Raw genomic sequence first — 27,473 nt, 5'->3', positions numbered from 1 at the left:
ATGATCATAGAAGAGTCATGAAAAGCCCTCAAGTTGCAGCCCTCTCCACATTCAGGAACTAGCTGCATCAGCGATGCGTGGAATTGCATATGCGAAGGTAAAATACCTGCATATGTACAACTGCTATGCCCCGGATAGTGACAGCCCCGACCAGTTTGAGGAGATGGTGGAGGTGCTTGCGCGCCATTCGAGATTGCCGGAGATTTTAATGCCTGGGAAGTGGAATGGGGCAGCAGTGTATCCACCCCAAGGGGTTGAGCTGTGATATACGCTATAGGTATGCTGGACCTGATACTTCTGAACGACGTAGAAAAGCCGACGCTTCACAATGATAGGGGTATTTCATTTATTGACGATACCCATATCAGCAGGGGCCACTGGCTTATTCTAGCTGGATGGTTCATGACGTTGTAACTCTGAGCGACCACGCTCTTATTTCATTTACTGGTGGGACCGACTTGGAGTCGGCAAGGGGGAATTGCCGGTCAAGCATGGTACACCAGAAAGATCGATAAGGACGAAATAGATTCCCTGAAAAGCACACATTGGAGTATGGTGGCCTCATGAATTTGCGATGCAACCATGACAAGAAAGAAAAAGGTACAGCGCAAAACACCTGTATATAGGTGGAGTGCCACCCTAAGTCAGCCACGGTCTGAAAGCCTCAGGGCTAGGAGAACGGCGCAACGAGCCGGAGACAGTACTCACCACGTGGAGCTCAGGGAGGCTTTTAGAAGAAAACGCTTAGATATCAAACTCGTCCAAAGCGCATGGCTATAAGGAACTGCTGTATAGCGTAGACAGAGACACCTGGAGCATTGCATATAAGCTGGTAACCAACAAGCTAAGAAAGAGTGGGGTAACCCCATCGGACCCTGGGGGCTGACCTGGGGGTAGACCTGACATCCTTAGGGTCACCTTTCAGCAATGTCGATTGGACGGGGTCTTTCCAATGAAAAGCCAGAACATAGTCCTGTTACCGACTTTATGCCAGCTGGATATGGTTGGAAAATTAATCGAACGAATTCTGTATACCCGAATACAGGCAATCACCGAGAGCATCAACGGCCGAGGAAGTCAGCAATATGGCTTGGGGAAGGTCGTGGCGATAGATGGATAGGAGGCAGGAAGTGATACTATGACTCTGGACTTAAAGAACTCCTTTAATACCGCTAGGTGGCCAGTAATCCTGGGAGCCATGAACAGAATGGGGATTCCGGAGAATCTGAGGATCGTTGCTGGCAGTTACTTTAGGAAACGAGTTTCGGCCCTTACGGTTCCTTACGGATCTAGGTCCAAGATCCGTAAGGATCCGTAAGGGCCGAAACTCGCTGTGGAACAGAATTTATGATGGGATCTTTGGCATCATCAGACCTTTGGTAATAGAGCTGCATTGTTTGGCGGACTACGTGGCAATAACAGCAGTCGGCAAAACAATCGCAGATTGGCAAGACAACTGTAACGCCATGAATGGAGTTGCATGTCATTGTCTAGACTCATGCCCAATGTTGGTGATCCCAGAAACCCAGCCAGGAAACTCCTGGTGCCGGGAGCAAAGGCAACACTGCTATATACTGCACCAATCTGAAGCAATGCTACTAGTAGGCGTCCCTAGCTGGGACACAGAATAATCACTAATATGATGAAACGAGTCCGATCTGACGTGAAGGCCAACAGAGCTGAAAGCTAAAACGAAACACGTTTCCTATGTGGTGGTGGGAGAAGAATAATACCTTGTCGTAAAAGGCGACTAAAGAGCGGAAGGGAGAGCCTTCTGACTTCACATCCTTCTCAGGCAACCACACAAGTCATAAATTTGGTGGGAAGAACAAACAAACAAGCAAGCAGAACTAAGAAAAACTGTTCATTACACACGATTCTTTAATGTTTCCCCTATCGCATTTATCTTCTCAAGAATCGAGTCGTAAGATACACGGCATCCAATCTGTATGTGTTGGCGGATCACACCACCACCTACTCCAGGAACACGAGTTGTTTTTCCTTCCTCAAAGCAGAATGACCATTTCTTGACCTGAGTCCTGAGTCTCCTCCATGCTGAGACCGGCCATAAGGTCTTAACCTCCGCGGTTCCTTCACTTTATACTCGCACCTTTCATGTTTCTTTCTTCAATCTCAGTCCATATGGTTGCGATCTTGTGAGAGAAAGAGAATGGGCATAGCGAGAGGCAGGCGACACAAATTAGAGCAGGACAACAATAGAATAAAGAGTGCGTGCCGGTTTAAAGGAAGCAACAGACTGGGCTAGGAAAACGCCAAGCACAGTAAGCAGCTACAGTCGCTCCGTCAAAAAGGAGCAAGATCGCTCCGGCGGGACGTCCCGAACGAAGCAATTCACCGGCTTGAGACACAGTTAGCTGAGGTCTTTTATGACAACGCACGGTGACCGGTCAGAGCAGACGTGGGTTAAAGTTTTGGTGTTTCGCCTTTTTGCTCTTAAGGCGTAAGATGCCTGGTGAAATACAAACATTCCACCTTAGCCTTTCCTCAAGTATGTACGGATGAACCTAGATGGGGATGTTCAACGAACTCGTTTCCGCTGTCCAACAGATGTAACGAACTGATGTTGTTGGTCTGAACGCTATGAATTACGTGCGGCGAATGTTTGTGAGTCCCACCAAATTTATTTAGCGTGATCGGCCGGTAGCCATACTTTGCAACTGGAATGTTTGGTTGCTTTCCACTGACACTCGTAACTGGTGGCGAGAAGATGGTTTGTTGGGCTTAGGGAATCGTGCAGCGTTACCAGCTTAGAGTGAACAGCACGGCGGCATCGGCCAACAAACAGCAGTAACAATTATTTGTTAAATGACGATCAGGCAACATTTTTAAATACAGAAAAACAAAAACATCCAAAAGAAAAGAATATCAGAGTAAAGTTTATACCCGTTACTCGTGGAGTGAAAGGGTATACTAGATTTGTTAAAAATTATGTAACAGGTAGAAGGAACCGCCAAAACTGTCGTATGTCCGTCTGTCTGCCCGTCCATATGAATGTCGATATATCAGGAACTATAAAAGCTAGAAGGTTGAAATTAAGTCTAAAGCTTTAAGAGACATAGACGGAGCGCAAGTTTGTTGATCCATGTTGCCACGACCACGCAAGCGTTGCTTGTGCATATTTTTTTCATATTTTTTCACATTTTTATTAGTCTTGTACATAAATATCTACATTTGACTATAACACCCTAAATGCGCCCAAAACTGCATCGCCCACATTTTAAAAAAATTTTTGTATACTTTTTCATAATTTCTCACATTTTTGAAAATTGTTAAGAAATTTTTTCTTAATTTTATTAGTCTTGTAAATTTCTATCGGATTGCCAAACCACTTTTTGCCACGCCTCCTCTAACGCCCTAAGACCGACCAAATATGCCACGCCCACATTTTTGAACCATTTTTCGACATTTTTTTCACATTTCATCAGTCTGGTAAATTTCTATCGATTTGCCAAAAAACTTTTTGCCACGCCCACTCTAACGACCTAATGCCGACTAATCGGCCACGCCCACACTTTGTAACGTTATTTAAATTTTTTCTTATTTTATTCCTCAATACTATCGATATCCCAGAAAAATTGTGAAATTTCGCGTTCGCATTCACACTAGGTGCTTGTATCTGATAGTCGGGAAACTCGACTCTCTTGTTTAAAATTCGTTTCGAAGCAAAACCTCTGTACCTTCTTTTGTTACTTTCATGTCTACTACATCTAGAATGGTTCTGCCCAAAATAGCATCGAAACTCATGTGTTCATCTGGAACTATGTGAAATTCCACCACCATGTGTATGTTTCTTTTTCGACGTGTATGATTTACTTCCAAACGTTAAAAACTGACTCTTGCCTATTCCCGTCAAGCAATGTTCCTTTCCAGTGAGGATGCCGTTGCCGAGTTTAATGAAATCAAGCATAGATCTACGCTTGTGTCTATGAGTTCTTTTGAAGGATGATTTATATGCTTATTTCTTTCAGTTCAAGACCTGAAGCTATAAACAGGCATATTGGTTCTGCCGCATGGTTCTCCAAGTGCACCGTATTTGCATTGCTTTCCTGTTTCACCTCGACCTCGACCGTGCATTGTGCAGTACGATGAGCTGGCTGTCCGCGACGAATGCATTAATAATCCTTCTCCTTGCAATCCTCTTTATTATGTAGAACGGGCCCGCATTTGAAGAACTTGAGAACAAACTCTGGCTTGGAAACGAAACTTTTGAACCACTCATATCAACTGCTCGTTTTTGTAGCATACCTTGTATGTGCCGCGTACTTTCAATAGACTTAGCTCTGCACCCTTAGTTTCTCAAACGTCTTAGCGTGGTACAACATAATTTGGTTGCCTTTGCGTCTGGAACTCCATTCACGAAATACTCTACTAAGCTTTATTTGTCTAGATTGACGGTCTTAGCTATTTCTATCATGTAGGGTATCTTCATTCCTTTGTGAACGTTGACCTAACTTGCGAAGATCCTCAGCACACGATATTTTAAGGGACGATAATTTATAATGAGACTTCAAAAGACTATTTGGTGAAAATAACCAAGGTGTACTTGGTCTGTTTTCTCCTGGAAACACTACACCGTGTTCTGTTAACAGTTTAAGGACCGGCAAGAAAATTAATAAAATACTTGTAAACTGTATAAAATTCGGTTTATTCATTGTTTTAATCACAAATTGCTAGAGACAGCAAACACGGGTGAACTTTATTCTGACAATATAATTCGATTGGTATAGGTCTGGGATATCTCGTAAAACAGCTTAGATTATTTTGTGTCGGTTTAGCCCCATTTGGCTTTTATTCTAATAATAAAGATCTGAAAGGGAAATTAGAGCTAAGGCGCCTATGGCCTTGTGCTAGAGTATTACATAGTTTTTATTGCCAAGATAAAGTTATGGTGGATGGACAAAGCTTGTTTTTTCATCTGTAGGTATCGATTCTAAGGTATTGTTAAATATTCAAAAACTTTTTTCCCCGACTCGTTGCAATTCAGACATAAGCATGTTGGGCTATGTGCTAAGTATACTTGGATCTAAATTCTCAAGAACAGTATCTGTTGAATGAAATATCAAAATGATCAGGTAAATTCCTTTTGCTAGGTACTCTGGTGCTCTTCACAAATATTTGATTTTGAATTTCAAGGGAAGCTTTCAAAAGGTGTCTCATGTGTTCGAATCTAATTTCCAAGTCCGGATTAAGCCAAGCACATTATTTACTTTTATTTTTTTTCCCACCAACATTTCATTCTTCAGTCATACAGTTTCTATACATTAAAATTTCTAAAATTTCTATTTTCGTTATTGGGCTACTGATAACTTGAATTGATATTTATAACTACGTTGAACTGAGTTCGCTGGGTCATTAAGCAGATGATTAACCATTGCTGAGATTAAGCTGAGTTTTCCTGAGTTCCATGGATCTGTTTTCGTGGCTTCAATTTGTTATATTTTTCGGAGAACACATTTCCAAGAGATGTGGTATTGAAAACTAACCGTAGGCCGCTTAAGTTTCAGCAGCCTTTTTTATATAAGATCTAATGGTTTCTTTTACTACAGAGTTGTGAGATGGTAGTGGCCTTTGATACGCTATTTTCAGCTTACTGACTTCACGACGGAATATAAATATTGCTTAAGACTTCCTGTTGTTCGGTAAATACCAGTAGGGTAAATTTCAACATTGCACTATGGTCCAGAATTCGTTTTTTTTTTGGCATAAAGTCTAAATTTTTATGTCAGGACGATATATCCTTTAGCAATTATTTTCTAATAGAAAATTAATCATATAAATAAAAACCAAAAACAAAATTGACCGAAAGCTTCACTAAATCGTTTTATGAGCTTTTAAAGGTGAAGTGTTAATCAGCTGATTGAGAAAATGCAATTCCCGCCAAATTATTTGCTTACTTTTGCAAGTGGTACGATCGTTAATACCCATCCATAAATTATAGTAAAATATGGAAAATAAATGCCAAGGTATGATGTTTTTAACGTATGTACGTAATATATGTGTTGTTGTACTGTTTTTATGTTGTGTGACATCCAATTTATGTGTATTTTAACAGAAAATTCTAACGTGTCCCCTGTGTTTCGTGGAGTATAACTAATTTGCTGACAATTTTTGACAAAAGTTCAAAACGTCAGTTTGTACCTTTAACTATTGTCTTTGACGGTAAAGTAAAATCTTTTGCCCATTTTTGCTCGTTTTCTTAAAATTTGATTTTATATAGGCAAGTTCAGACATAGCGACCTCTTGGACATTTGGAGGCGTAACAATAGGCAAATAACTTATGTTTCAGATTACGTTTATTCCGCAATCAATAACAATAATCTGGAATCGAAAAAGACAGAAGAGATTGACAAAAAAATAGTAAATTTTGAATTATTTATTAAAAGAAAACTGCCCGAGTGTAACAGACAACTAAACCGATTTATTTCCAAACATACCAAGTGGATGGCGTCTAAGATAAGAATTCTTGTTAGTGATTTTGAAAACTCCAAGACACCCAAGCAAATTGGACGCCTAAACTTTTTTTTACCAAAATGCAGGAGAAAGATTAAAAAGGAAACTGAAAATGCGAGTGAAGCCCGGAACAAACTTTACAAAAGGAACCGACTTTCACATGCAAGGAAAAAAAGTCGGATCAATAGGATGAGTGATATTTTCCACAGAGCGATTGATTCCTCGGACCCACTATTATCAACAATTTCTTTAAAAGAGAGAGAAAAAATAGGAAAAACCACTTCCGAAGGCAGTAATAAATCTTTTGGAAATACAGTCTATATATATATTGGATTCACATTCTGATTCTGATTCGAGTTCAGATTCGGAAATTTATAATGTAGAACTAGAAGAAGAACAGGGCGATTATTTTTAAAACAACAATATACACTTACAAAAAAAAAAAAAAAAAAAAAAAACAATGAAATTTCGTTGACACCTGAGTCATACCAGTAGTTAATATGGGAGACAAGAGAGGGCGTGGTCGCACAGACTCCAAATTTTGTGCGCAAACTATTTGTGATTTAACAACAAAATGTACAAAGTTTCAAGTCCGTATCTCAATTTTTAGATTTTATGCCAAAAAAATCGAATTCTGGACCACAATGCATTGTATGATCGGTGATTGTGCTGAAAATGTTTTACTCCCATGTGGGTATATGTGTTCAATATTGTCGGGGAACTCGACTAAATCATTCTTTCTTGTTTCTATTCTTTTTATTCTTGTTATTATTATTATTCTTATTATTATTAGTATTATTTTTTTTTAATATTATTATTATTATTGGTTTTATTGTTTTTGTTGTTATTATTGTTATTATTATTATTATTATATTTAATTTTAATATTATTATTATTATTATTATTATAAAAATTATTATTATTATTAAAATACAAGTGCGAAATTACCTTTTGGGTATCAATCTTGTGAGGATCTGAAGGTCAGCATGTACATGGAATAAATAAAAGTATAACAACTAAACACTTCTTCTTATATGCCTTCAAAACTTAGCTTTTAACATTATTTACACTAAAAGTATAATATCGAGAATACGTATCAATCCTAATATTATATTTATATATAAATTTTATTTCTAGATATGCCCAGTACTCACATTTCAAAATTCACTCGGAAGCAGATTATTATAAACTCGAAATTGACGGATATGAAGGTAATGCTGGAGATTCGTTAAATGACCCGTGGTACGGCTCAAATAATAGTCCATTTTCAACATACAATAAAGATAACGATCGGAGCTCGCTCAATTGCGCAAGCATGTTAAAGGTATGTTTTCATTACTATTTTATTCATTTCTATTTTAGTGCTTATTAATATTTGGGCTTTCATATTAAGTTATTGTTTCGGACGCACTTATTAAGTGTTCTACAACAGAATCTGTTGCCCAACATTTTTTTAAATAACCGTTGCCGGGTCACGCAGCCGCCAGAAGTTTCTAAACTTGTTAAGTGTGTACATGCCAACTTTGAAGACATAATTAAACTAAACGGGACATCAGCTGTACACAATTATCTTTCTCATCTGTGCAGAGAAACTGTGGGAGGATCTAATCTCGGCTCTCCCGTTTTTTCTCTCTCTCTTGCCCTTTTAGATTAGCTGCTCAATTAGAACAGGTAGGTTTGATATATCTCCCTTCGTAAAAGGTACTATTAATGAAATCAAACTCCAAACAAAAACGGAGGAAAACTACAGATAGTTCACACCTTCACACAAGAAAACTATAGGCCATCTGAGCAGAAAGAATCAAAAACCGAAGCTGTGATGCAAGCCTGCCAAGAGAGCATTATGGAGTTTATGACATTTATGCGTACCCCCGCATAATACATGATGCGTCACCAAAACATTCGGATACACATGCTTGTATCCCACAAATCAAAATAAATAAAGGCTACCTTACGCATAGCTATGTGGATCGCCCATGACTTTTCACAGCGAAAACTTGAACTAGCTCTATTCCTACCGCATTGCAACACCTAAAATCACAAACGCTCCTTTCCAACTCTTCGCCCACCGACTAAAATCGGTTTTTCCATAAGGAATTCCTTAGGCGGCTGGGCCAGAAGTGATGCAGACATAGTCACCACATTTGCCGCTGATCTACAAGATGTATTTATGCCAAACGAGGCTACTGCCCATTCGCGTTACCGTGTTGAACACGGTTCCAATAGATTTTGTGGATTTGAATCACAACACTTGTATTCAAATTTTTATATATGTCGCAGCGTTGGCATTTTCTTGCGCCTGATCTCCCATGTTGGCAAATAAACTTTTTGAGTGAAGCTTATTCCAACCGGCGTGCGCAATCGTCTGCATGCAACTGCTCGCATTTTCTACGCATCGATCTATCCTTTACACACGCTAGCTGGACTACACTTGGCGACAGCGCGACAACGCCGTCGCCTCACTCGTTTCGGTACTTTGGCGCCAGTCATATTATGCGTCGTAGTCAAATTATAAAATGATTTCACAATATACCAAACTCATTGCGCAGCAGCGTCTTGCAAGCGTAGTGGTCTAACTATGGTAATAATGTGACAGACACATACTGTGGTCAAAATACCTTCGTAATTCGACACATATTTTTATTTAGGGAGAGATTGTAGCAGGCAAGGTCTCGATCCGATGAAAGTATCTTTTGTAAGTGTTCTTAGGATCTACAGTATAAAGGGTTCTTAGCCAAAATCCATGAACAGCGCTGCCGGCATAGCCCGCGCAGCGACGCTTATACATATCTTATATATATTCGAATTGTCGCCGAGCGACGTCGCTGGAGTGGGGGAAGTGCTATAGGCACATATGGTATGCGGTCAGTGCTCTGGGCTAGCGTGAGATCGCTGACTATGGAGTTATGTTTTGTTGGCCATCAAGAAGGTGGGTGGGATATGTGTGCGTACCGTGTATCCCTCCTTTTAAAAAATAACGTAATTTATGGAGTCATTTTAAATTGATTATACTATTTATATATATATTTTTTTTCATATCGTTTTTTTTTTTCATTATCTTATCTGTATTTTTTTTAATTGCTTCTTTTTCATTATCTTATCTGTATTTTTGATGAATTGCTTCTCATAAAAAAAAAATAATAGGAAGGAAAAGGCATTATAAACTTTTTTGTTTTTTGTGTGTGTGCGATTTTTCATAAATTTTTTTTTATAATAAATAAAATATTTTTAGCCCATCCTTGGAACTTGTTTTTTTTTTATTCTTTTTACCTGATATAATTATATTATTTATGTCCTCTATACTTTCTCTCTTATAGGGTCCGTATATTTAGCATCTATTTTTACGACCTTCTACATTTCTTAATAAAACTTTATATCCTACTGCCATTTCTATATTTGTCGTTGTTAAGTCATTGTTTTTCTTATTTGGTATTTTATGATCGTTAAGCATTTTCCTTGCTCTTTTATAGGCTTCTTCTAATCTCAATTTACTTTCTTTAGCATAGTCATCAATATTATTAAATGGTTCTATGTTATTGGTTGTAATGAAATATTTTGGTGGATGATTACTTCTACCAAAAAGTAATTCGTATGGACAATAATTATGTGCCATAGAAGCGGTCGTGTTGAAGCAGTATACGAAGTATTGAAGCCAAATGTCCCAATCAGTTTTGTCAACCGATAGATAGGATCGTATATATTCATTAAGAGTTCTATGGCTTCTTTCAACTACTCCAATTGTCTGGTGATGATGTGCAGTGGATGTTGTATTTGTTATATTTAAGTATTTGCACAGATCAGATATTACTGAATTCCTATATTCTGTTCCCATGTCCGTAATGAACGTCTCCATTGGACCGTACATCAGAATAAAATATTCAAATATCTCTCGGGCTACGGTATTTGCATTTTTGTTTGGTATTGGTATGGCAACTAAGTATATTTTTTTTGGGTAACATATGCCATTTTCCGATTTTGGTAGTGGGCCAAATGCCTTTACTGGTGTTTCTGTTATCGTCATTGGTGTTTTGATACGTTTAATTATTTTTGATTTTTGGCATGATGGACATTTGTTTCTGCACTCTTTTATGTACTTAGGCATATTTTTCCAATAATGATATCATTGCATTTTGGCCAAGATTTGCAATGCCGGTATTTTCTCCTTGTATTGAATCATTATGTAGTGTAGCTATAATGTCTATAGCTTCTTTTTCTATTTCTTTTTCTATTTTGCTCACCGGGTTGAGTAGCGCTACTCTCAATGCGTTTAATTTTTCATTGCCCATATGGTTGAAAGTATCTCTTGAAATATTTTCAAAGATATTTTCCCACGGTGCCATTTTAACTTGGTTTTTTTGTGTATGCTGCTTTTCAAGCCTTTGTAAGAACTGATCTAAATCAGAATTTCCATTAGTGTACAAATCACCAATTTTATATCCTCCAATGTTTTTCTTTCCATGTTTGAAAAAACATATCATTTTTTTCACATGCACGCTACATTTCGTACTACGTCGTTTTTAATGACTGTAAACTCTATAATTTCATATTCTTCTCCTGCGCAGGTATTTTGTCAATTTTGAAATTCGGTAGTGACATTAAGTATTTTTCGGTTTTTAGTTTTCAACTCGTCTATAGATATTCGTGATAATGCGTCGGCAACATGGTTATCTGTCACCTTGAGGTATTCAGCCGTAAATTCATATTTTTCTAAGCCCAATCGCATTAGAATGAATTTGGAACTTGGATTTCTCATTGAAAATAGGTATGTCAAAGGGCTGTGGTCACTTTGAACTAAAAATGCCTATAAAGCAATCACTCCTATTAATTTTATTCAGCAAAAACGTGGTCAGTGCTATTTTTGTTACCGCCTCATTTAGCGCCCTTTTGCAGAAAGTGCCCAAAAACAAAAAGAACCGTTACATTGAGAGAGTCAAAATTTCTTGCATAGAGAAACAATATATGGTACTTATTATTCATGCAATCAGACTTTAAAAAAAATAAACATCCAATACCTTTTTTTAGGAAATCAACTTTCCACCTGCAGTAGTGCTATTATTTTAACCGCAGCTGTATATGATCTGAAGTGATTTATTGCCCAAATGTTCTTGAGGCGTATGCCACACACAGGCTGTTGACCGTTATGCTCTTGCGATAGTACCACTTCACATGCATGTTTACTAGCATCTGTGGTCCAAAATTCTTTGCTGAAATCTGAGTACTGAAGTACACTTCATTTCATAATTTCCCTTTTAAGATACTCGAATGCTTCTTCGGACTCAGTCGTCCATTCAAATGGTACGGTAATGGTAAGTGGCGTGATTTTTCTAAACAATTTTGAATGAATCATCTATAATAATTACAAAATGCAACGAATCTTCTAGCTTCTTCTGCATTTCCTGCTTTGGGATAGTTTTTGATTACATCGTATTTAGGATCATTAGGAAGTATACCTCTATCATTACACTTGTGACCTAACTATGTAACCCCTTTCATAAAGAAAGTATATTTTTCTGGATGTAGTTTTAGATTATGCTGTCTGCATAACAACCGATTACTACTAAATCATCCATATATAAAAACGCTTGCGAAGGTTGTAAGCCTTCTTTGGCAGGAATTTTGTGCTATTTTTAAACAAAATGGTAATTGCGTGTAGCGGTATGCATCTGTTGAAGTTGAGAATGATGTTATATTTCTTGACCTTTCTTTAAATTCGATTTGATGGAAGCCAAACATCAGGTCTAGGCGCGAGAAATATTTTGCTCGTTCTAATTGATCAAGAATATCTTTTATTCTTGGAAGAGGGAATTTATCTGCTAGTAATTTCTTGTTTATTTGGCGATAGTCAATTACTAGTCTCCATCGGTTTTACGTCGAATTAGGCAGTATTTTCTTGGGTACCAAGAGAAGTGGGCTATTATATTCTGATATAGATGGTTTTACAATACCGTCTTTTATTAGTTTGTCAACTTGCCTTTGAATTTCTGGCTTTTGACTTTCTGGCATTCTATAGTTTTATATGTACACGGGAGTATTATAGTTCAATCCCCATTTTTTGTTTATAAAAACTAATTTCTGATATGGTTTCTGTTTCGAGACCAAAAATATCGCTTTAATACTTCTTAAGTTACAATTTGTTGTATTAATTATTCGAATCATTGCATTCTTAGTGTCTTAGTTATTTCCCTACAAGTCGTTGTCCCACATCTTGTAATTCAACATTGTTTCTGCATAGTAGTTTAGTAAAATTTTTATGTATGTTACATGTTTTTGTGTAGTTGTATCGTGTTTTGTTTATGTACCTTTTTTACAGTCAACTTAACAAATGTAGCTGTGTTTCGTGGAATACAACTTTTGTATGGCAAACCACTTCATAAGAATTTTAACGGCAAGTTATTAACTAACATGTGTATAATATTATACAACTAGTTTCATATTCACCTTTTTGTTCCTTTTTGAAAAAATTACGTTTTTGTAGATGAATACTTGTTTGGGCATGCAGAGCTGCTAGACATTTGGAGCAACAATAGTCGCTCTGAGGATGCAGTTAGACAGCATATATTTAAAAAAATTGGTCAGAATAATTTAAATGAATGTTGTATTTCATTGATAAATAAAAAAGTTAAGTCCTTTGATTACATAAGGAAATATTTGCCAAGTTGCAATAGATCGTTGGAGGTTGAAGAAAAAACACTTCAAATGGCTGGCATCTAGTATTAGTATAATCGCTGATTGGAAAACTCCAAACAAAGTTGGTCTTCCAAAACTAGTTTATGAAAAGGCTAGTGCCATTAAAATTAGTAGACAATGAAAAAAAAATAATTTGGATCAACAGATCGCTACGGTTTTGTCGTCCTTTAAAAATTGAATTTATTAAGGAAACTCGAGAGCTTATATTAGCAGAAAAAGAAAACTTGGATACCCAGATTTGTAATCTGCACATATGTTTGCATAAAATAAAGAACATTAAAATATTTGTAAAATATGTCGGTCAAATGACACTAATAGACGGCAAAGTCTTAAACATATTAACAGGATGTAACTCTTGCCAATGTTGCCCGATTTGCGGAGCAAAGTCAACGCATTAATGAATGTGAATAATTTTAATTCAGATATTCTTGATGCTAAATATGATGCTAATATAATATAATTAAATATAGATACAACATTTTTTTTTTTTTGGTAAGGTAAATATTTTTATGGCATATCGGCCAGATCGTTTATATGGCAGATATATGAAAGCTGACCAAATCACTTGAAACTTTGTGAATCATCTTGGGGGAAGAAAAGTGTAACACAAACCAAATTTGGTGAAGATAGGTCATCATTTCGAATTTCTGCCAAAAAAAACGCATAAAAAACCACAGTGCACTGCCATCAACGTCAACGAACGGCTAAAGTGCGATCATCAGTACTTCTCCGCTGCGCCGTAGTATGTATCGTAGTTTCAGTTTCAAATAAGCATTTACAATATACGGTCGCTTGCGACCTACAAAACTAAAATAAATAACTGTAATTTTTTACTGGCGCCCGAACAGGTACCAGCGAATAAACGCGAACGACAGACAAAAATTCTAAGTCGCGGAGCAAAAACAAAAAAGAAAAAAAATATGTTGGTCAAATTGTGCTGAGGATACTCCCATTTTCCGGAACAGGAATATATTCATCGGCAAAAGCATTGCCCATCGGTGGATCACATTTTCTGTAAGGCCAGGCCCGCAGAAAACCTTCTTTGGAGTGCGTGTATTCCCCAGTAGCACAGGCAAAACTATTATACTATTTAAACTATCAGCATCGCCATCTCGCAGTGATCGTTTCCATCTACGAGGATCCCGTTCAGCCCCAGCAGGCCGCTTCCGTGGTAGAGAAACTTGGAGATTATCTGATTACTACGGGTACTAAGAGAATAGATCAACACAAACACCACCATAAACCAAAACAACTACAACAACAGCAGCTACAAATTTCATAAAAGCAAGCCGTTCAGTTGTGTTTAGGTGTCGAGCAGTCAGGGTGTTCTGACTTCCATTTACCGTTCTAGTGTAAAATTCAGGGGACACGCTTAGCTGTAAAAAAACCCACACATCCACGCACAATAAAGTATAGGGGGCCAAATGTTTCTTCAACCCGGTTCCTAGAGATCTTCTGATAAAACAATTCCCTATCTACTGTTCTTATTTTCCTTGTTATCTTTTCTCAAAGCGTGCTAAATTTGTATTGTGTAGAAATTGTTAAAAAAAAAAAGAAACCGAAAGAGAAATAAGCAAACACATACACACGCATTCCGCATTTTTCTGCCCACAACCTTTTTAAGTTCGAATTGGTATAGGTTTATGTTCGTTTTGTGTAAGTGTTGTCCGAATTAAAAGCCAACATGGCAAACGCTTAGATAATCTAATCTAAGTTCAAATGAGAGACCGGTACCCTCAGAAAGACCCGACCCGCATGAAAAGCAGCACACAGACATGAGTCGAACAGTTGACAGGCTTAATTCGCCAAACGGCGGCCGAAGTTTCTTGACGCGAGCGATCAGGTCGTCGAGCCTGAATACAGAAACAATTTAGTGGACTTTGAGAGGGTGCCTGATATCGTAAAATCTATCAGGGAATTCCATGGAAATCCAGCAGAATTCGGCTCTTGAAAAAATTGCGTTGATAGAATCATGGAGACTTATACCCGATTTGCGGGTACTCCGAATATTATGGTATATTCATACCATAAGAAAAAAAATTGCCGGAAGTGCTGACGTGGCACTCGAGTCCTACAGCATTCCGCTGGACAGGAAGGCCATGTCGAGATGTCTCACTCTACATTACAAACGAGACATAACTACCTTCGAATACCAAATGCCAATTTCGGTACAAGGCCACCAGCAGTCGGTGGAAGACTTCCACCAGGACACATACAAAAATCTGTTTCTCTTATTTTAGATAAGATCGACTGCATACAAATGAGCTGAGAATACGAGACCTTTGTTACAAATATGTACAGAGAAAAAGCTCTAGATACTTCGCCTTCTGGCAATAAAAGAGCCAGGTGATCTCCTCTCAGCTTTACATTATTGCCTAAATTATATGAACAGCCCACATTTTGACGCCGGCAAACAATCGCAACATCAGACATAAACAAACGACAAAGAAACTACAACATCCAAACAATGGACATGGGGCAGACAAGTGTTGAAATAGCTGGGTCCAGTTCAAGCATGGTAGGCTATCAACGGTCGACGCAAGAATATGAAACCCAGAACGACATAAACGGCACCATGAATGAATATTGTGATGGACAAACAGACAATTTGGACGGCGGGCAACGAGACCACGTGTTGCATTCTTTACAGTAGAAGACCCCGCCAAGAATGCTAGCACGGGTGCAGAGTGGACCAAGGTGAAGCCTATGCGCCTGCATACATAACCTGATATACTGATCGTAACAAAGACAGGTGAGGCTTCGTACGCAGAGATGCTTCGGAAGCTAAGATCGGACCCGAGCTTTAGCGAACTGGGCAGTCACGTATGCAAAATCCGAAAAACGAAGAAAGGTGAGCTGTTGCCTGAGGTAGAGGGAAAAGCATCGGAAAGCGTTCCCAAGTTTAAGAGCGATCTGGAAGCGGCGCTCAATGACTTGGCCTCTGTGCGCACGGGAGCGCAAAGAATAGCACCATCGTGCAGTGGACTGGACGAGGCTACGACAGCAGAGGAGCTCCACAGCTGCAAGGTCGCCCAATTCCAGGGCCTGCAGATAAATCCTGAAGATATCAGGGGCCTTCGCAGAATGCGGGATGGGACGCAGATCGCCTCAGTGCTGCTGAACGCGAACGATGCGATAGCAGTCCTTAAAGACGGCACCCTAATCGTTGGATGGTGAAGGTGTCGCATTACCCAGGACGTCCGACCCACGAGATGCTACAGGTGTCTGGGCTACGGTCATCGATCAGCCACCTGCAATGACACTGACAGGGCAGACTGCTGTCTTAGATGCAGTGAGCGTGGGCACAAGGCAAAGGGGTGCGTTGCAGCACCAAAATGCCTGATCTGCAGCAGCGAGGTGGACAGAAACCACCCGACAGGTAGCTTTGCGTTCCCGACCTACAGAGCGAGCGGTTTGGGCAGAGTGCCAACACAAATGCTTGGACTACCACCTAACCCAGTTCCTCACGGATCATGGCTGCTTCCGGGCCTATCTACCGGAACCGGATTCCGTCACGTAGAGTCAGCCCAATGCTTGTTCTGCGTCGACGGTGAAAAAACAGCAGAACATGTGCTAATGCTCCAGGTTCACGGCGGAGAGGGAGCAACTAAAGTAGCTGTCAGGTACCCCGTTCAGCCCAAGTGGCTTGTTCGCGGCTATGCTGGCGAACAGCGGGGCATGTGAGCTGGTATACAGCCTTATCATTAATATGATAAAGCGTGTCCGATCAGACGAGATGGCCAACAGAGTGGGTGTCTAAGTCCAAACAGGCGTCCTGGGTGACGGCCGGCGAAGAATTCTATCTCAGCGATCCCGGCTCGGCGTAAAAGGCGACTAAAGGGTGGAAGGAGGAGCCCTCATGGACTACACTGAAGAGAGGGAGTGCGACCTGGCCTCACATCCTGCTCACCGAAGTCATACCTTGACTGGCAGTCCCGGTGAGCGAGCATGGGCTGAAGAGCACGCGGAGGTTTTTGTTTTAGTACGTAGGCATAATTCCAATAGGGCTTATGAATCGTGCATGCCACCTACGGACGGTAGGTGGTATCTTTAGAGGATTTAAATTTTCCTACCGTAAGTCGAATAATAATACAAAAAAAAAAAGCAGTAGAAGACTCCTCACTACCATACTTCGAATGTAGAGTGGGGAGTGGGAACTTTAAGAGTGTTAATTGACATGGGCTCTAACAAAAATTACATCCAGCCCAATTTGTGTCGAACGCGATAGCAAATAACAAGCCTTAAGTAGCTGACACTCCAGGCGGCGATGTGAAAATATCGCATTACAAAAGAGCAAACGTTTTCGAATTTGAATTAAAATTCTTTCTATTACCATCGCTGAAGGCTTTTGAGAACATACTTGGCAAAGATACAATGAAGGGATTGGGAGCTCAAATTGACTTTAAAAACCTAACCATGACACTGGAAAATGGGAAAAGAATCGTCTTCAAAGAAAAACAGTTCGAGGCTGTCACCAAATTAGTCCCAGTGTAGAACACTTAGAGGCAGGACAGAGAAGAAAATTAAATAAAATAATTGATTCTCATCCGGGTCTCTTCGCAGACCCCAATTAAAAATTAACCTACACAACCAGTGTAAGGGCACCAATCCGAACCACATCGGATACACCGGTGTACTCAAAATTCTATCAGTACCCAATGTTTCTTTAAGACGAGGTACACAATCAAATAACAGAACTCTTACACGATGGCATTATTCGACCCTCAAGTTCACCATACAATTCACCCGTGTGGATTGCACCAAAAAAACTCGACTTCTCTGGCAAAAAAAAATACAGGGTTGTAATTCACTACCGAAAATTTAATATGGTAACTGTAACGGACAGATACCCTATCCTTGATATTAATGAAGTGTTGGCCCAATTGGAAGACAACAAGATTTTCTCAGTGCTCGATCTGAAAAGTGAGTTTCATAAGATTCTTTTAAAGGAATCTGATATTGAAAAGACCTCCTTCTCCATCAATAATGGAAAATACGAGTTTCCCATTCCCATTCGGTCTGAAAAATGGACCGTCAATTGCCACGAACATATCGGTAAGATATGTTTTAATTATATTGACGACATCATAATCTTTAGTAAAGATTCTGGTAGGTTCTGGTAGTGAACCTTGACACCAATTTCAGAACTCTTCAGCAAGCCAACATGAAATGTCAACAAAATTTGTCTCCCTTAATAGTGAAGCAAATGAAGCCTTCAAGAAATTGAATATCAGTTTGGTTTCTCCACTGCCCAGACTATAAAAAAGAATTTCACCTAAGAACGGACGCATCCAATTTCGCAGTAGGCGCTGTTCTTTCACAAGAGAACAGACCCATCTCATTTTTATCGAGAACACTCTTGAGGGCGGAAGAATGAATGAATACCACACATGAGAAAGAAATTTTAGCCATTATCTGGGCTATAATTTACTGGGCTGGCTGGGCTCAGAATTTACCTTTACGGTAAAGAAAAGGTGAAAATCTTTACTGACCATCAGCCCCTCTGACCCATTCTCCTAGTACTTGAAATGGGAATGCGAGGATAAAAAGATGGAAAACATACATTGAGGAATATGACTATGAGATTTTCTATAAACCAGGCAGAGAAAATACTGTAGCCGACGCTCTGTCCAGAGGACCGACAGTTGAACAGGTAAACTCAGTAGCCTCAACAATGCACAGCTCCGTCAGGCGCTCAATGACTTGGCCTCTGTGCGCACGGGAGCGCAAAGAATAGCACCATCGTGCAGTGGACTGGACGAGGCTACGACAGCAGAGGAGCTCCACAGCTGCAAGGTCGCCCAATTCCAGGGCCTGCAGATAAATCCTGAAGATATCAGGGGCCTTCGCAGAATGCGGGATGGGACGCAGATCGCCTCAGTGCTGCTGAACGCGAACGATGCGATAGCAGTCCTTAAAGACGGCACCCTAATCGTTGGATGGTGAAGGTGTCGCATTACCCAGGACGTCCGACCCACGAGATGCTACAGGTGTCTGGGCTACGGTCATCGATCAGCCACCTGCAATGACACTGACAGGGCAGACTGCTGTCTTAGATGCAGTGAGCGTGGGCACAAGGCAAAGGGGTGCGTTGCAGCACCAAAATGCCTGATCTGCAGCAGCGAGGTGGACAGAAACCACCCGACAGGTAGCTTTGCGTTCCCGACCTACAGAGCGAGCGGTTTGGGCAGAGTGCCAACACAAATGCTTGGACTACCACCTAACCCAGTTCCTCACGGATCATGGCTGCTTCCGGGCCTATCTACCGGAACCGGATTCCGTCACGTAGAGTCAGCCCAATGCTTGTTCTGCGTCGACGGTGAAAAAACAGCAGAACATGTGCTAATGCTCCAGGTTCACGGCGGAGAGGGAGCAACTAAAGTAGCTGTCAGGTACCCCGTTCAGCCCAAGTGGCTTGTTCGCGGCTATGCTGGCGAACAGCGGGGCATGTGAGCTGGTATACAGCCTTATCATTAATATGATAAAGCGTGTCCGATCAGACGAGATGGCCAACAGAGTGGGTGTCTAAGTCCAAACAGGCGTCCTGGGTGACGGCCGGCGAAGAATTCTATCTCAGCGATCCCGGCTCGGCGTAAAAGGCGACTAAAGGGCGGAAGGAGGAGCCCTCATGGACTACACTGAAGAGAGGGAGTGCGACCTGGCCTCACATCCTGCTCACCGAAGTCATACCTTGACTGGCAGTCCCGGTGAGCGAGCATGGGCTGAAGAGCACGCGGAGGTTTTTGTTTTAGTACGTAGGCATAATTCCAATAGGGCTTATGAATCGTGCATGCCACCTACGGACGGTAGGTGGTATCTTTAGAGGATTTAAATTTTCTTACCGTAAGTCGAATAATAATACAAAAAAAAAAGCAGTAGAAGACTCCTCACTACCATACTTCGAATGTAGAGTGGGGAGTGGGAACTTTAAGAGTGTTAATTGACATGGGCTCTAACAAAAATTACATCCAGCCCAATTTGTGTCGAACGCGATAGCAAATAACAAGCCTTAAGTAGCTGACACTCCAGGCGGCGATGTGAAAATATCGCATTACAAAAGAGCAAACGTTTTCGAATTTGAATTAAAATTCTTTCTATTACCATCGCTGAAGGCTTTTGAGAACATACTTGGCAAAGATACAATGAAGGGATTGGGAGCTCAAATTGACTTTAAAAACCTAACCATGACACTGGAAAATGGGAAAAGAATCGTCTTCAAAGAAAAACAGTTCGAGGCTGTCACCAAATTAGTCCCAGTGTAGAACACTTAGAGGCAGGACAGAGAAGAAAATTAAATAAAATAATTGATTCTCATCCGGGTCTCTTCGCAGACCCCAATTAAAAATTAACCTACACAACCAGTGTAAGGGCACCAATCCGAACCACATCGGATACACCGGTGTACTCAAAATTCTATCAGTACCCAATGTTTCTTTAAGACGAGGTACACAATCAAATAACAGAACTCTTACACGATGGCATTATTCGACCCTCAAGTTCACCATACAATTCACCCGTGTGGATTGCACCAAAAAAACTCGACTTCTCTGGCAAAAAAAAATACAGGGTTGTAATTCACTACCGAAAATTTAATATGGTAACTGTAACGGACAGATACCCTATCCTTGATATTAATGAAGTGTTGGCCCAATTGGAAGACAACAAGATTTTCTCAGTGCTCGATCTGAAAAGTGAGTTTCATAAGATTCTTTTAAAGGAATCTGATATTGAAAAGACCTCCTTCTCCATCAATAATGGAAAATACGAGTTTCCCATTCCCATTCGGTCTGAAAAATGGACCGTCAATTGCCACGAACATATCGGTAAGATATGTTTTAATTATATTGACGACATCATAATCTTTAGTAAAGATTCTGGTAGGTTCTGGTAGTGAACCTTGACACCAATTTCAGAACTCTTCAGCAAGCCAACATGAAATGTCAACAAAATTTGTCTCCCTTAATAGTGAAGCAAATGAAGCCTTCAAGAAATTGAATATCAGTTTGGTTTCTCCACTGCCCAGACTATAAAAAAGAATTTCACCTAAGAACGGACGCATCCAATTTCGCAGTAGGCGCTGTTCTTTCACAAGAGAACAGACCCATCTCATTTTTATCGAGAACACTCTTGAGGGCGGAAGAATGAATGAATACCACACATGAGAAAGAAATTTTAGCCATTATCTGGGCTATAATTTACTGGGCTGGCTGGGTTCAAAATTTACCTTTACGGTAAAGAAAAGGTGAAAATCTTTACTGACCATCAGCCCCTCTGACCCATTCTCCTAGTACTTGAAATGGGAATGCGAGGATAAAAAGATGGAAAACATACATTGAGGAATATGACTATGAGATTTTCTATAAACCAGGCAGAGAAAATACTGTAGCCGACGCTCTGTCCAGAGGACCGACAGTTGAACAGGTAAACTCAGTAGCCTCAACAATGCACAGCTCCGTCAGTTTGAGGCTGATACGTTGCATTGAAGCCCCGATAAATGCATTCAAAAATCAAATTTTCTTCAGGAATTCCGAGTCAGAGAATTACTCATTCAACATTCCAATCCCGACATACCACAGGCATTTACTGGATCATATATTGTTCACACCAGATAGCCTCTTGTCAGATTTGAAGAAATATCTTAACCCACCCGTGATTAACGTAATTTCCACATCTGAGGATGTAATGGGGAAAATACAAATTCTCTACCCATCCATTTTCAGGTTTTCAAGATTAGATTCTCTCAAACTAAAGTCAAAGACCTTGTTAACGAAGCCGAACAGGAGCAAGAAATACTTAAGACACACAACACTGCCTGCGGCCAATTGCTGCCCGACGCTTCCACTGTTTATTCCTTCGTTACTTGTTACTTTCACGGTCCGTCTCACTACTTAATATAACGCGCGGTCTGGCTGACTGATCCCGATCCGTGCTTGCGCCGACCCGTTATAGGCAGTAGGAATCCCGTTATTTCCCTTTTTGCGCACGGCCCGCTCGGGTGCAAGATCCACTTATTGTACCGTTAATTCACGGTGCGTCCTCTTTGTGCACGCACCGTTATCGGTCGACCTCTGCGCCCTTGGACAATTCGAGTCCAGAATCCAGAGCGGTATCGTTAATTCACGGTGCGCCTTTTTTGTACATGCACCGTTACCGTACGACCTCTTCGCCCTTGGACAACTGGAGTCCATGGTCCAGAGCGGTACCGTTAGTTCACGGTGCGTCCTCTTTGTGCATGCACCGTTGCCTCCCCCGTGGACGATACACCCTGCCCCATAACCTCCTAATCCCGGCCGGGCCGAATCGTCGTCCGCTGTCAAGGAGTACACAGGACAACAGAGGCAAGGCGACTGCAGGAGAAGCGCCGCAGGAGAAGCGAGATCCCCGGCGGAGTTATCCATAAGATTGTAGAATAAATTGACTATCATAAGAACCCTCTGCTTTTACTTCGTCGGGCAATCACACAAATCATAAATTTGGTGGGACGAACGCACAATCTCTTTGAGCTAGCCGTTGCAATTAGTAAAGAGCAGAAATAGAAAATCAGTGGGAAACCATGGAAAGCACCAAATACGAACAAGCTAGACTGGACAATATAGACCGACTTAAGAAAAAACTGGAAACTGACATTGAATACCACAACTGGACAAGAAAGCCCATAAAGACCTATATCAAGGGCAAGAAATTTTCGTTAGGGTTAATACAAGATTAGGTTCTAAGCTATCAAGTAGATTTAGAAAGAAACTAGTTAAGGAAGACCGAAGTACTACAGTATTAACAGAATCAGGGAAATTAGCACATAAAAGTAACATTAGATCATGATTGCTTTCAGGATACTTACTGTGGCCACTGTGGCCCATAGACAAGTAGAACATAGAATCAACATAATGGCTAACGCGACCAGGAGAATACAGAATTCAATTTGAAATGCTTCTACTTTGACAGATCAGTTGGCCATAGGTTTGCAGAATTAGATTGGGCTAGTGAAAGAAGAGATAGCGTTGTGAATGCGTTTCTGCTGAGCGAGTTTAAATTGAATAAGATCAGTAGCCTACTTGAGAAGAATAATATGCCGACTTCTGCCTTTACGGTCGATTAAATGTTAAAACTTTCAGACGTTCTCGTTTTACACAACGGAACTACAACTTTGTTTGTCATTACAATCCCCATTGTATCGCATTATCTGTAATCTTTACTCTCTGCCGCTCTTAAAGCAATCAATTTTAATTTTTTTAGTACATAATTATATCCTACTAACACTAATATTTATTAGAGTTTTGTTACTATTTAGTTACATTATTTATTATTATGTATTACATTATGTTCATTTCTTCGTCTCTGTTCTCTTTTTTATAACGCGTCTATCCTTTTGCGAATCGAGCCGTACGATACACGGCAGCGCCCGCACGGCGGAACCGTGCGAAAAAAAATAAAAAAAATAATTGTGTCTTCGATGTTGACAAAAAACTAAGACATATATTAAGGAGCTGCTGGCGGCTGCGAGAACAGACAATTATTATAAGCATAAAATCGACTAGAAATTAAACGCGCGAATTATTTTGAAGTTTTTTTTGATTCATTATTACACTTATTGAATAAAAAGAATCACCGATTTTAAACGCGCGACTGATTTATGTTATGTATTTTAGATAAAAAGTTGTTCAATGATAATAACATATTAATGGGTCCGAATACGCTGATATAACTGCAATAATTTTGGGCGCTTTGCGTCAAAATGACCAAGGTGAAAACATCGTCAAAGGTTGCTCAAGTGCATGAGTAATAACTTAAGGAATATCCGCCAATAATGAAAGCAGTTCTGATGGAAGGTCAAAAGTTTGAAGCGCTTATCGACATGGGTAGCGATAACAAATTCATTAAAGAAGCAGCAGTGCCATTTGGAGCAGTACGGCAGCCAAGGATCAGACGTCTGCAAGGCTTTGGAAATTCTGTGGTCGAATCGAAGAAGTGCATCTTATCAGAGTTTGTCTGGGGAACACTGATGAAAATTTAGGTGGTACCAAACGCGGATATCCTGGTGGGTAGAGATAGCATCTGCCACGATCAGCCAGATCACGATCCAGTGCTGGTTGCCAAAGAATCTGGATCGATGTTAACGGCGGTGGAGCAGGTCGGACCTAATGTTAATACGGACTGCCGGCTACCACGAACAGGCGAGCAATCTGTTAAAATGAAATGAAGAATGCATTGCCGAAGATTTGTCAAAAATGGCCGTAAGCCCAAAGGGGGATGAACGCTAATTAGCGACTTACTGAAGTACGGGATAATTAAATGTATGAATCTAGTGTCATGCCCTTTCGGCTGGTGAACGAACTAAAGGAAGCCTTAGCATCGATGCCGTTGTTGACCCTGTACGACCCAACATAATATCATGAAGTACACACGAGTAAACTTGAAATAGCAGGAAGGCGGCTATTTGGCGACGCAGAGAACAGTTACTCAAGCTATGGCTTAGAAATATTAGCAATTAAGAAGACACTGGATAGATTCCGTGTATATTTACTGGGATCTACTTTTCTGGTGGCAACAGATTGGGACGCAGTGGTGACTCTGAAAAAATGGACAGAGCTACAGCCCCCAATAGCAAGATGGTGGCTCAAGAGATCGATTTTACTTGTAAAAATCGACCAGGAGCGGATATGCCACACGTGGATGGCTTGAGCAGGCAATCAACGCTGCCACACGGAGAAATATCTCACATAGTGGCTGACAATGTATTAGCGATTGTACCAACTGATGAAGATTGGGTGTATGCGATGCTAAGGCAAGACCCAAGACTATCAAATTGTCTTTCAAAATGTCTTTAACTCAGTTAATTTCCCGCGTTAATTCTACCTATTCCATACTTTTTGGGAATTTATACTGATTAAAAGTTATCTTGTATAAATGTATTGTGTGTATATAAATTTTTTATATTTATATATTTATTTTTTTGACATTTTCAACATTTGTTTAATATTTCTTTTGGGTTGTTTTGTTTTACATATATATGTGTAGATATTGTCTAGATCGTTTGCTCTACTTATATATTAATTTTTTAGACACTTATTGTGAGTCGTGTATATTTTTGTGAATGCATTTATTAGCATTAAAATAATTATTATACCTAATAAGATATCAAGTAATTTTAATTCCATATTTTGGTATGAATATTCTGAAATGTGTCTTCCGGTCGGTACCAGTTTATACTCGCAGTATAGCGAGCAAAGCGGTACAATCGTCTGGGCACTTCTTTTCTAGCGCCGGAATCTTTTTCTCCTCCGGTGATTGAATTGAAGGTTTAATATTTGTATTTTAAATTTTAGTGTGGGTGGTAGTGTGCACGGTTTTTCTGTGCTTTTCTTTTCGACCATGTCGAGCTCAGCGTGAAGCTTTACCGGTGTATGCCAAGGTATTTTTTCATTGTTTAGTAAATTTAGCAAAGCTGCCTTTCTATATTTATGGTGCCACACCGCTTCTTTTTCCATACATACCATTCAACTTACTGGGACTTATTGCAGGAGATGGCGGTTCTGCTGCATTTGTTGTTCGTGGTCGTCTCCATTGGAAGTTGAATTGGAATCCACAATAAGGGAAGTCTGCATCGATGGCATCCAACTACTTCACTGCCTCTGATCGAGTTGTAGTTAATCTCTTTTTAAGATCCTGTGCGCTTCCATCCTACGTCCATTCAGGACCCATTTCACGGTCGCCATGTATTATAGTCGTCATATGCTTAAGATATGCTTAAGTTTTGAATTCTATATTTAACGAGAGATCGAATCTACTCGTCGCTGCTTTGGATATTAATTGAATGAATTTTGTCACATTACTTGCTTAAAAAAAAGCCTTAAATCGAAGGGCTGTACCGCAGCTGTACCGCTGTTTGCATATGCTTAGTCCATTTATGTATTCATGTTTGTGCCTGTAGCTGGGCAGCGTAGGAATGCTAACCATTCATTCAGAAATCGAAAATCAAATAAAACTTGAATTAAAGTCCAGCGTTTATATGCGCATTGCAACAATGTGTTACAATGTTTTGGCTGCTATTCTTTGTAACCGTACTGGAGTAAATATAAGAAACCGCATACACTACAGTGTTCATCTTCATTACTTTTACCCCTTGAACCAAATGAATCAATGTGATAGAGAAGGTCTCTAATATAACGAGTGGTTTTATCAAATAACTTATAACTTATTCTCTTTTCTCCCTCGTGGGAGAAAATTTTTTTATTTTGGTTCGCAAATGATATTTCTTAAGAGATGGTTTAATTGTTAATGTTGAATACAGTTAAAATAGTGCAGTGGTGTAATCTCGCCATGGAAGCATCCGAAATTTCCATTACATGCCGTAGGGTCCCCAGAAAGGTGGCGAAAGACTTCCGCGGCTTTTATTCGTGGTGACTTCAGCTTCATTGTCAACGTCGACAAGAATATTACCTCTGCTTTCGAGCTTACCAAGGAAGGTTAACCTAAATCTATATGCACTTTTTATTAATATTCACCCATTCTTTGTTAATATTTCTTAGTCATTTTTTGTGATGATATACATTTTCAATTCACTTAAGTTAAGACTAATAAAATTAGTTTTATAATTTGTATAATTATAGAGAAGTAACAAAACTATGTTAAATATTTTATTATTGAAAAATTAATCAATGTATTAAACTTTCTAGGGCGGCTGGTGGTGGAAGTCCTGTGGACGGGGTCTAAATGGTCTTTATCTTCATGATCCCCAAGATATAACTGCGCGGCAAGGAATAGTATGGTTTCGCTGGAGAGGCTGGGACTACACATTAAAAAAGTCCAAAATGATGATTCGACCTAGGATACCACCACAACAGACAATATCTGGAACGTCTTTATAGAGATCTTACGAATCGAAACAACTTTTGTTTTTCTAACTTCTAGGTTTTAATTATGAATTAGATTAGTTTTTAAATAAAATAATTAAATTTTTCTTCATTTTAATGATTATTGTGAACAATGATACGATCACAAATGTGAATAATAAATAGCTTCGAACGAATTATCAGGCTTTGTCGATTTAAAAAAAAAAACTTTGAAAGACTTTTCGGTAAAAATAATCAAGGAGTACTTTAACAGCTATATGGTTTCCTGAACGCAGTACATAGTTTTCTGCAACGTGAACAGTTTAAGGACCCGCAATAAGACTGATTCTTTTTACAATAAGAAAATTAGTGAAATACTTGTAAACTGCATAAAATTTATTTTATTCATTGTTTTAATCAGAGAGAAGCAACGATGTGTAATAAATTGCTAAAGTGGTCAAATACAGGTGAACAATATAATTTAAT

The 27,473-nt window shown here is 39.7% G+C and overlaps 1 protein-coding gene across 1 annotated transcript in view; it reads left to right on the top strand.

The window, feature by feature from the left end:
* The window catches only part of LOC6620331, an 88,998-nt gene extending 61,814 nt beyond the window's left edge, over window positions 1-27,184 (top strand). Inside the window, exons 6-7 of the mRNA XM_032723202.1 lie at window positions 7,609-7,795; window positions 26,832-27,184. Of these exons, the coding sequence (XP_032579093.1) occupies window positions 7,609-7,795; window positions 26,832-27,023 (379 nt within the window). The 3' untranslated portion in view covers window positions 27,024-27,184. The remainder of the gene's footprint in view (window positions 1-7,608; window positions 7,796-26,831) is intronic.
* Window positions 27,185-27,473: the final 289 nt, after the last annotated feature.

Source organism: Drosophila sechellia, chromosome 3R, assembly GCF_004382195.2.
Source record: "Drosophila sechellia strain sech25 chromosome 3R, ASM438219v1, whole genome shotgun sequence".
Taxonomy (NCBI): Eukaryota; Metazoa; Arthropoda; class Insecta; order Diptera; family Drosophilidae; genus Drosophila; species Drosophila sechellia.
This window is presented reverse-complemented; position numbering and strand designations above follow the sequence as displayed.